At 35.7% G+C, this 11,339-nt stretch overlaps 1 protein-coding gene across 3 annotated transcripts; it reads left to right on the top strand.

Annotated features, from left to right (window-relative positions):
• Positions 1–1,248: 1,248 nt before the first annotated feature.
• Positions 1,249–10,937, top strand: LOC149540426 (NAD(P)H dehydrogenase (quinone) FQR1-like). Of its 3 annotated transcripts, none has more exons than XM_089801525.1 (4): positions 1,249–1,634; positions 1,725–1,818; positions 3,514–3,776; positions 10,492–10,937. In XM_089801525.1, exons 1-4 carry the CDS (start codon positions 1,612–1,614, stop codon positions 10,721–10,723), a joined length of 612 nt encoding a protein of 203 aa, XP_089657651.1. In that variant the 5' UTR covers positions 1,249–1,611; the 3' UTR covers positions 10,724–10,937. The 3 variants fall into 3 exon arrangements, with proteins under 3 accessions (XP_089657651.1, XP_089657653.1, XP_089657652.1); XM_089801527.1 differs by having other exon boundaries at positions 3,506–3,776; XM_089801526.1 differs by lacking the exons at positions 1,249–1,634; positions 1,725–1,818 and adding an exon at positions 2,868–3,108 and having other exon boundaries at positions 3,506–3,776.
• The last annotated feature ends 402 nt before the right edge of the window (positions 10,938–11,339 follow it).

Here is an 11,339-nt window from a genome sequence, read left to right as displayed (position 1 = left end):
AAAAGTTGAGGACTAGGATGACACCTCCAGTTAGGAAGGTTACTAACATATTTGGCTTCAATTTGAGGGTTATGCATTGCTCAACTATGTCTATATGCTTGCTCTAGAAGAAGATGCTTGGACCTGATGCTAAAAAGGAAGGGAACTATAAGGACCTCTTCAAGTTCCTTATGGATGAACTAGCAAGGGTCATTACTCAGTCTGGTGAAAAAATCAACTAGTTTTTATGCTTTCCTTCCTAATTTTACTGAAACTTTTGAAGAACGCCTTCTAACCTTATACTTTTATATGTTGTTAAAGACTGCACGACTACTATTGTTTTGTGTTAGAACTTTATTGTCTAATATGTTAGTTGTCTCTTATAGTTATTGTATGACTAATTATATGGTTACTATGGTTAAATTACTTTGAACTATCAATATTTTGAAACTTAAGGTGCGTTCTTGATGTGTTCTTATGTGCTCCTCATTGGTACCAAGCCTTCTTGGCTTGTTTGCATTGGCCACTATTACTTATTGAATATGATTTTTGGGAAAGATTGTGTAAGTTTTTTTCATTAACGTTTCACATCATACTACATGATCCATCATCAGGATGCAGGAGAGTTAAGGAAAACAAAAATTACTATTACTTATATTTATCTAAATAAAAACAATTTTTTTTAAATATAGAAAAAAGATTATAAATAAAATCTAAAATTATTTTTTATTTATTTATCAAAAGAAAATTGATTAATTCATGAAAATAATAGTGTACACACAATTAATAATTTGCTTGCTATATATTCTACTACCATAAGCACAAATCTTTTATACACATCCATTTAGAAGATGTTATATATGAAACCCCAAATTATTTATCTAATTTAAATATTAAATTTCAATGTAAACTTTAAAGATGACAAAGAATGAGACTTGAACAAATATGATCAAATAGACAACATTTGTCTACACACTAATTTACACCTTGGTTAAAAAAATATTGCTAACAAACAATAGTATGTTAGCAATTATGTTAGTTAATTGTATTAATATGTGTTAGTAATTTGCAAACACTTATGTAATTAGCTAACATACTAATGTTTGTTAGCAATATGTTTTTTTACCATGGTGCAAATAAATTACTCCATAGACACAACTATATTTGATAACGATTTAAATTAAATAAAAAATAAATAAACAAAAGAGAAGACTATAGTTAACATTTGACGTGATAGAATAGAGTAATGGACAACCTCGGAGTTAAATCACTTATCTACACGTTTGGATAATGGCCATGAAATCAACGAGATAACTATCCCAGGTGGTAAATACCAGGCGCCGCATACAGCTGGAGCCTGGAAAGCCTGGAACATAGTTTTGTGCGGAATGACACAAAGATCAAAGATATCTAAAAAGCAATCACAACAATCACAACAAGTTCATTTGAGGAAACCCAATTATATTCAATCCTCTTGATGTGACGCTAAAGGAAACTCGCGGTAATGATTTTTTGAACGCAAGAAATAGGGCCCTAGTTAGCAAATTTCCAATATTGAAAAATTTCCACATGGGAAGTCTACTGGATTTCTCATTGTATCTGAAGACTGGGTGGTAATCAGAATCGGAGAAAATGGCTGCAAAGCTTTATATTGTGTAAGTATATCGAACTATTTGTTTTCTTTTGGGCCGTTGGGTTCTGGTTTGTTTGCTCTGTTATGAGAATTGGGTTTCCTTTGCAAGCAGGTACTATTCCTTGTATGGACATGTAGAAACAATGGCAGAAGAGATTTACCGAGGTGCCAGTTCATTGGAAGGTGTGGAGGCTACCCTATGGCAGGTCGGTTGTAAGAAAATTGTGTATATTTGTTGTCTGAAAATGAATTGTCATTTGTTATAATTTATCTCCTCTGGGCAACTCAGAATTTTAAGATTTTTTTAGCATTAGTGATTGCTTGAGGCCTTTGGTTTGTATTGAAATGGGCTGCATCGGTTTTTACGATTTACTTTTAGTTTCTAAAGATTCGTTAGATCCAATCCTGGCTGAATATGGTCTGCATTACTGCTGCCATTTTAACAAGCAAAGCGTGCCAATCAGTGCAATTTCTCCGCCCTTTCATGTGCTCTTCCTTTAATTTTTTAATGTGGAGAAGACATTTATTGGCTTTTAGAGATCGAGGTCTAGTTGGAGATAGTATTTATCGATATGGTAAAAGTTCATTTATGTGATTGCCCTTTTCAAAGAAATGAGACATTGAAGTTGACTGGTGTACTAGATTTAGCACACTAGGCTGTGCAAGATTCCTTGTCAAGGCCAATTCAATCGGAAAAAATATGTGAAAATTGGGAATTAGCTTCTGATCTGGGTTGTGGTCTCTGATTCTTATTCCAACCGCAAACATAAGGTTAACCACTGGTGATTGCTTAGTTATAGTTCATTAGGATTCCACTGTATAGAATATCTGCTATTTGCATGCTTAACTTTCCCATTTATTAAGTTTTTTATGGTAGCAGTTGTTTATTTTCTCACGAAATTTACTTTGGTGTATTGATAAATTTTCATGGCCCGGTGCTTAGAAGGTTCATACATAGCCTGTATAGTTATGTGCTGTTCTCCTATAGAAAAAACATAAGGTGGGGTGTGCCGTCATCAAGGCAAACATACTGTTAGCAAGTTTTGTTTGGTTAGAGGTAGCTGAGGAGATGTGGGTCGCCCTCAGCTTTTTGGTGGTTTCTAGGTAATCAATGTGGTTGTACCATTTGGTAACCCTATTTTATTCATGTGGGTGTCCAATAGATTAGATAAACTTTCTTGCCTGGTAGGTGGAGACAAGGATATTGGACTTTTGGATTTTTGCAGTGATCAGTCATCCATGGGTCACTGTAATAATTGTTGGTCCTTCACAATTGCTGTGTATCCTCTGTTAGAGAGTTTTTGTCAGATCAGCTAAAACTTGGTCTTCTAAATAAGCATGGTTTTGAGCCACGAGCTACACCAGTTTAAAAAAAAAAAATGTTCTACGTTACCTGTAGACCATGTAGTGTTGGCCTCTAATGGCACCTTCAAATAAATGTATCTGTTATTTTATAGTTTGGAGTATATGTTGTTGTGGCCAGTGCATCTTGGGAGGTAAGTTCTTTTCATCTTTGATCCGATTTCTGTTTTATCAAATATTGTTGTATAGTCAGTTTTTGATAGGATGTTTGGGACTTTGGAGTATAGATAATAGGATTTGATTCAAAGAGTAGGAGGCAAAAGCCTTTGTACACAGAAAAATTATTATGCTTAAGTATAGGAGTTGTACTTATTGGGAGGCCTACATTCTGACCAATATGAACATCAAGTGAATGGATTACATTGAAATCCATTTTATTTCAGGGATACTTTTTACCATTTTTTTATTGCACACATAAAATAGTGATAATTTGGACTTTTCTGATTGGAACAGAAAGTAGAAGGGGTCATAATCATGTATGTTGGAGTAGGTTAGCCCAATAAGGATTGTTTTTGTAATGTAATGTCTCAGGATTGCAGGTTCCAGAAACCCTTCCGAGCAGGGTGCTTGACAAGATGAAAGCCCCTTTAAAAAATGAAGTTCCCATTATTACTCCTGAACAGTTGGCAGAAGCAGATGGCTTCATTTTTGGATTTCCTTCACGCTTTGGAATGATGGCAGCACAGTTTAAAGCATTCTTGGATTCTACAGATGAGCTATGGAAGTCTCAGAAATTGGCTGGTAAACCTGCTGGCCTTTTTTGGAGTACAGGATTTCATGGCGGTGGCCAGGAAAATACTGCGTGAGTTGAATATCTTGCATTTTTGAAATCTTCTGTGGTTATTAGAATCAATATTTAACTTTTTGTTGCTTACAAGCATTAATCCATGTTTTGGGATAATCATATTATATTATCATCTTCAAAGCAATGAGAAACATGATGGATTGCATTTCACGGTTGCTTAGAATTCAGCTCCCAACAGATTTTTTTGGTCTGAGAAGGTAGATGTAGAATTTACATTGTGTATTTTTTCAAAGAGTGTGCAGAAGTACAAAGCATTACATCTGATTTTAGTTTTCTTTTGAAGCATGTTTTCTGTGCATGCAATCTCCTGAAATATCCCAGAATTTTCTTTAGATTTTGTGTTTAAAATTACTTTTTAAATGAGGGGAATGCAAACCACAGTTAATATGAAATATGGATCAAATCTTGAAAACATGGTCTTTTTTCATTATTTATTTTCTCTTCTGTGTGTGTGTGTTGGAAGAATTTTATTTCCTATTAAGATAGTATAGAAAACTACATGCATCAAGTTACTGGTCTGACTCAGAATTTAAACATTAAAAAGATATACCCAGAGATTGGAGTAGTTTTAAAGATTCCCACCTAAGTCATTCCCCTTTGACTTAGCATACCAGTTACCTTACACGTATAATTACAAAACAGATAACAAGTTTATAGACCACTATGCACAATATAAAATACAGACTCGATTAAAGACCATTATTAATCCCAAGGACCAATAATGTTGTTACTACAGCCTGTCTAGTCATTGTCAAAAGCACCAATGGGCGGGTCTACTGCACTAGAGAAGTCAGCTGCATCCTCCCAGCTTGGTCCACCTTTCTCCTCTTGTTCTGTGACCTTTGCATTTTCATCATGGATATTAATGTCCTTCTCTTTGGTAAACTTCTTCAAATTATCTAGCTCCTCCTTGTTCAGCATGTCAGAATAGGTGTCAAAAATTATGCAGGCTGGATGTCTTCTTTATAAATTATGATGGCACCTTGATGAACCAGAATCAAGTACCTGCCCTTCTGTATCTCCAGGGCTTCAGAGACCTGAGACATTATGTAAAAGTGCGTGAGATCAAAATAAAACTCAGTAGGATCCCTCTTCATGTTTTGAAAGACCTCATCATTCCTTCTTGTCCAAAGATACCACAAGACCTCAGCAGATAAAACCAACCAAAATTTATTTACCTTAGAATTAAACTCATAAGAAAAAAACCAATAAGCATCTGATGCCTTTAAGGACCCAGATAGATATTCCATGTAACAGGCCGACCAAGGCCGACCAAGGAAAAGGGACCAAACTTTACAAGAAAAATTTTAATCAAAGAAAAGATGTTCAAATGCTTGTTTACATCCACAAACATCACACGTCAAATCTTCAATACCAACAGATGAAAGGACAGAGCCTGCAACAAGCTTTTTTAACAACAAGAGCCAGCAAAAACATGACTTCTTAGGTTCAAGGTGAGACTGACACATCCAATTAAAGATAAAGTGCCATCTAGAGTTTGGCCAGCTAAGGCCCCAGTGTTGATTAATCCAATTGAAACTAGCATAGTCCTCCTTTAACATATTAATGTATTGTATATTTGCTTTGTAGAAACATCCAACAAGAAAGGACCATCAAACCATATAACAAACAAGGCTGGTGCAATGGGGCAGCCTTGTCTGATAGACCTCTCGAGAGAGACGGACATAGATAATTCTTCATTCACATCTATTACTAAGAAGGAACCTTTAAATAGGAGACAAATTCATTTGCAGAAGTAGGGAGGGAAACCAATGCTTCTAGCATACCAACAACAAATGGTCATTCTACTCTGTCATAGGCCTTTTCAAAATCAAGGATGATCATGGCAACATTTTCTCTGTCTTCTTTAGCCCAATTCATAGCCTCCCAACTAGTAATCAGATTCCCCAGAAAATACATCCCCTTAATAAAACCAGTTTGTGTAACAAAGGTAATCTTATTTAGAATGTTGGTTATCCTTCTGGCAAGGAGCTTGTAGCCTCCAATTTTTAACCTGTTTTCTATTACCACTTTTTGGAAGTAACTTGATTACCCTTCTATTAATGTTTTCCCCAAGGAATCCTTTTTCAAAGGCTTCCTCACAGAGTATCAATAATTTCAAACTGATCCCTTCACAGTTTCTTTGTAGAATTCTATCAGGGGAGACCATCAATTCCTGTGGTCTTCCCATTGGCCATTGACCTAATAGTATCTTCATTTTCTTTTAGCTTGTGTTTTGTTCCAACACTTTAGCATATTTTCTTCAGATTCTCTTTGGAATCAGTTTCGGACACTTATCTAAGGCTGCTTGATTCTTAGCACCATGTTCAGATGATAACAGGTCTTTATAGAAACTATAGAATGCTTCCCTATTATCATTATCATCCTTAGTAACATTGTTATTGACTTGAATTTCATCTATCAGTTGTCTTTTTTGCTTAGCTCTTATAAGGCTGGAAAGGTATTTGGTTCCTCTATCTCCCTCCTGGAGCCAGTTCATCCTTGCTCTTACCCTCTGCCCCTGAGTTTAATAATTCTGAGTTCTTAACTCCACCTTGGTTTGGACCAACTCTTCCTCTAGCTGTTTATCATTTCCTAGATTTTGAATTTGTCTCTCATGTACAGCAAGCAATTAATCCTTTGTAACTGAGCTTCCTCATTGTGTCAATCCTTCGCCTTCTTCCTGCCAATAATCTGAAATATGTTTTTCAAAACCTTTACAAGATTGTCCCACTGCTCTCTTGGGGAACTATCAGCATTACAAAACGAGGGACAAGTGGCCATCCTAATGGCATCCAGGGTATCTTGACTATGAATCAAGGACACATTGAGTTTGAGCAAATTTTGTTTACTATGCCTGGTATTGGGAGTACATTGATCCTTAGAGCAAATACAACAATTAATAGGAGAACGATCAGAGATATTAGCTGGATGAACTCTCACAGGGGAGTGCCTAGAAGCCTGTTCAAAGGAAAAACATGAAGCATCAGCATACACTTTGTCTGTTCTGCAATATACTCGATTGGTTTTTACACCACATATACCAGATATCTTTAAAACCTTTCTTGTTTCTTGCAATAGGATCAACCACCTTGAATTTCCTCTTAAGCTTGGACCAAAAATACTGCCCATTTCTTTTCCATGTATGTTTTGCTCCTCCACATTTGTCATTATTATGCCCAATCATGTTAAAATCACCTACAGACACCTAATGAGCAATTGGAAGGTTATTGGTTAACCAGTCCCACAAGACAACTGTCTCCATAATCATTCACACCATAAACATTACACGTTCCTATCAGTTTGTCTTTTACTTTAAAAAGCACCCATTGAGCTCTTTGGCATGGTGAGGAACCTTCAGCTTCAATTAGCTCAGCCCATTGGGGACCAATCACGATGGCAACTCCACCTTTACCTCTCTCATGATTGGTAAATAAACATTTTGCTTTACCCAATAAAAACTTCAGCATATTAAGAGCATGGTATCGCACCACTTAATTTCTTGTTGACATATGATATCATTAGCAGATAGATTGTTGCTCCATTTTCTAACAACATATTATCTATCTGACATCTCCAGCCCTTGTACCTTCCAACTATGAATATTCATCATCATCATTTAATTTTTTGTGGGTTCTTGATTCTTGTAAAGCTTTTTGAAACACTCAGGCATATCTAGGGTTTTCTGTTTATATCTATCTCCCATAGAATTAGAACTGTTTTATCTTTCAACGAATCTTCTTTTTCTCTTGGCATTTCTACTAAGCACTTCAGTAAACTGGTCATTTTTCTTTAGGCACTAACTCCCCAAATGTCTTGGAAGGAATATATTTATTCTTGTTACCCATCTCCAAAAAGGGATTCGTTGTCTCATCTGACGGGGCAATCTGTTCCACAGATGATTGTTTGAGCCTCCTAATCCTTTCTGCCCTATCATTAATGGTTTCAAATGCAATCTGTTGTGCATTCTTTCTAGTAGGAATATCTTTGTTCAAATGTTTACTAGATCCGGGGGGGGGGGGGGACAGTTGGGTTGGCAATCGTTTGAAGATAACGGATTGGAATTAGTATTACCATTAGCCAAAACAACTTCAAAATCTTCTTCAAAAAGAGGATAAGCCAGAATAACAAATTTTCCATCAATTTTATCATGTTCACCATTAACATTAGGATCTTTATCGTTAACTTTAGAGCAATCATTTGAGTTATCTTTATTGCTACGGTTTTCTTTATTCTCATGACCATTAAAATAAGGTAGCAATATTTTTCAAATGAGATTGTTCAGATTTGATAGCTCTCACCATATTTTTCGTTAGGAGAAAGGGATAGGGTTTTCAAACCATTCGGAGGAGTCCTACCCTTTTCTCCCCCTCTGTGGTATGCAGCTTTGAAGACGCCTCCGTTTCGCACTCCACTTCCATTGGCTTTGGTACCCATACCTCCATCTTACCCCAAATTTGGTCCTATGCAGAATTTTCCATCAAAGCTAGCAGTTGCAGGACACTCTGATCAAGATTTTTCTGCCACAGTAGACTTACACGATGGTTTAAATGCCTTGGCTCTTGTTTGAGTTTCACCATCCATGACATTCTCTTCTGTATTAATAACTTTATTATCATTCCCATTGTCTTGCACTTAATTAATTGCTCCCATGCAATGAGAGAAATCTCCCAGATCCCTAGGCAAGTGAAACCCTAAATTGCACAATAAATTCAACAAACAGGCCACACGTATGAAGTACAAAGGAAAGAAAGTTTACAAAGAACAAAAAAAGAAAATTGCAAACACACTAAGGCAACACAAAAGGAAAACAAGGGGAAGGACACCATGTACCCCTGCAAGTACAGGGGCACACTCCATGGAGATCGCAGGGTTCTGTGCCAGAGTGCTTCACTTGCAGAGCGAATTTTCAAAGACCTAAGTCCTGTGTGTTGGAAGATTTGGCATCAAAGGAATGAAAATATGTATTTCAAAATCAATTCAAGATCATACATACATTTTAATTTTACCTCCTAGGGATATCTTGTTTGTATGGTGACTTGGAGACCTGTCTCACACCCCCTGAGAAACGCCTTAAGTACCCAAGATGTCTCTAGATTTCCTGACACACAGGGTTCTTTTGGCTGCCACCACCTATAATCTCTGAAATCTCCCGACCAAAAATTGGTGTCTCTTCCGCAAAACTTAGGTCAAAACATGTTAAAATAGAAAAATGGAAAGCAAATAAATAAAACGGGCCTGCATAATGTTCAATGTTGATATTTTTGATGATACAAAAATCTATCAAAGTTATAGTGATCAGATCTGCTAACAGTATAGATTTTTGAGAGGGACATAAATAGTCATGTGACTGATTTCCTGTCATTGTAATGGTCTAAAGAGAAATCGCCTTTGCGATTTACTGTTTTTGAAGAACTGATTTACTGTTCTTGTTTTCAAAGTTAAATGCCATGACATTTTCTGAAAATTATCAAACTATATTTAAAAAATGGTGTCTCCGAAAACCTATCTATCCTATTTTTGAAAATTAGCCCTACAAGTACTGGTCCTAGTCTCCGACATCTGAAGTAGCCCTGTCCCCTGGTGACTATGCTTGATAGCCTCTTTCTTCTAGTCTTTTATGTTGTACTTTTCAAAGGGAACATCTCAGGATCAGTGTTTTATTACCATAATAGGTCATTTTTAGTTACAATTTCGAGGTAATGGTTTTTAAGGATGTCTTGAGAAGGAAAGATTAATAGACACAACTTTTGATATTATTATCCTAAACCAAGTTCATAATTGGTGCTACAAAAGACAAAATGTCAACTAAAATAAGTTAAAACATGAGGTGATGATTTAATTGCACATGTTCGGAATCCAATAGAAAACAAATTCCATTTGAAGGCATATTGGGGTTTATATCTTCATGTCTCTGATTTATATTTATTTGCCCATCAGTCTTCTCTGTCTTTGCAGAAAATTGGTTGATACTCCACATCCTTGCATTGTATTTGACAACAATTCCATGATTATTTTTGACAAAACTGCACAAAGAATGCTTTTTGAAACCTAGTAAGCAACACCATAAGGAAATCAAGATCAGCTGGAAAATTTAGGGCAAAAATGGAATTCAAGACGGGATAATGAATATTGGAAGTCGGAACAGAGAAAATTGAAAATTTGTGATTCTTTTACACAGTATACATTGCCTGATGCTTTACTTAAGTGGTTCCAAAACTAAACAAGCACTTAGTTCCTTCGCGGATTAAACTGTGTTCACTTCTACCACATAAAAATTATAGAGACAAAGATCTCGTCAAATCAAAAGTATCTAGCTGAGATGATCACAAGAAATTTTTTAATGCAATTTTATTGAGAACATTCTTCAGGAATGGTCTACCTGGGGCTAGACTGTCATATATCAAACTGGTGGTAGTGAAATCAACGTGATAAATATGGTAGCTACTTAGGATACGTTGCTTCAGAAGTTAATCATTTTCATTTTCTGCTCTTTTTTGAAAGGGATGCAAGTAATGACAATAATCGAGATTCAAAATAACAGAGGACCTTTTCCGAAGGTCTGATAATAACTCAACTGAAATTTTAGCTGTTTCCTATTAAAAAATGACAGTCCAAACCCATCAACGTATAGAATTTCTTTTATATCTTGATCTATATGAAATATATTAATGCTGTATAAATGTCTCTTCTTTTATTTTAATGGTGACAGGTTGACAGCCATTACACAGTTGGCTCATCATGGGATCATTTTTGTCCCTCTGGGGTACACTCATGGAGCTGACATGTTTGAAATAAATGAAGTGAAAGGTGGTTCTACCTATGGTGCTGGAACTTATGCAGGAGATGGTTCACGTCAACCAACTAAACTGGAGCTAGATCAAGCATTCTACCAAGGGAAATATGTTGCCAGCATTACTAAGAAGCTAAAATTGGCTACATAGTTTTACTTATTTTATTGTATCAATCCCTAAATTACCTATAATCTTTTCTCATGTTATGCACAGGTCCACAGATGGATAACTTAGTGATCCATAAATAAATTTTATCTGATTTGGCTAGAAATTGTTGAGCCAAATTAGAAATTAAGAAGTCACTATGATGAAATTGTGAAGGGGTAAAAATAACAAAAAATTGGAACTAATTTTTGCTTTGAAATTTCTTTACTGTTTTACCACTATTGTAAATGAATAAATGTTTAAGCTTTAAAAAATCTGCATTTATATACTTTACATGTTAAGTACCATAAGATTATTTGTGATTGGTACTTTGGAGTATCCTATTAACCTGAAGGGTAGGACACATGAAATCAATTCATCTGAATAGATTATCTTTCTTATATGTTAGTATTCTCAATCAATGCCTAGAGAAGAAATAATAGTAGTAGCCATCTGTTGGTTGCCTCTAGGGTCTGAATAATTGTGGCTACTTAGTGAGGTCCATAATGACCTGCAGTTATCAGGGCTAGGGAAGGCCTTAACAATAAAAAATGCCGAGCCTTCCATAGGAGTCAACTCATTTAAGACTGCCCTCATAAGTACTCCTAATTATAGGTTTCCA

The sequence above is a fragment of the Cupressus sempervirens genome, chromosome 9, assembly GCF_028749045.1.
Source record: "Cupressus sempervirens isolate cs-2001-9-10 chromosome 9, ASM2874904v1, whole genome shotgun sequence".
NCBI lineage: Eukaryota > Viridiplantae > Streptophyta > Pinopsida > Cupressales > Cupressaceae > Cupressus > Cupressus sempervirens.
The sequence above is the reverse complement of the archived record's forward strand: the minus strand, read 5'-3'. Positions and strand labels throughout refer to the sequence as shown.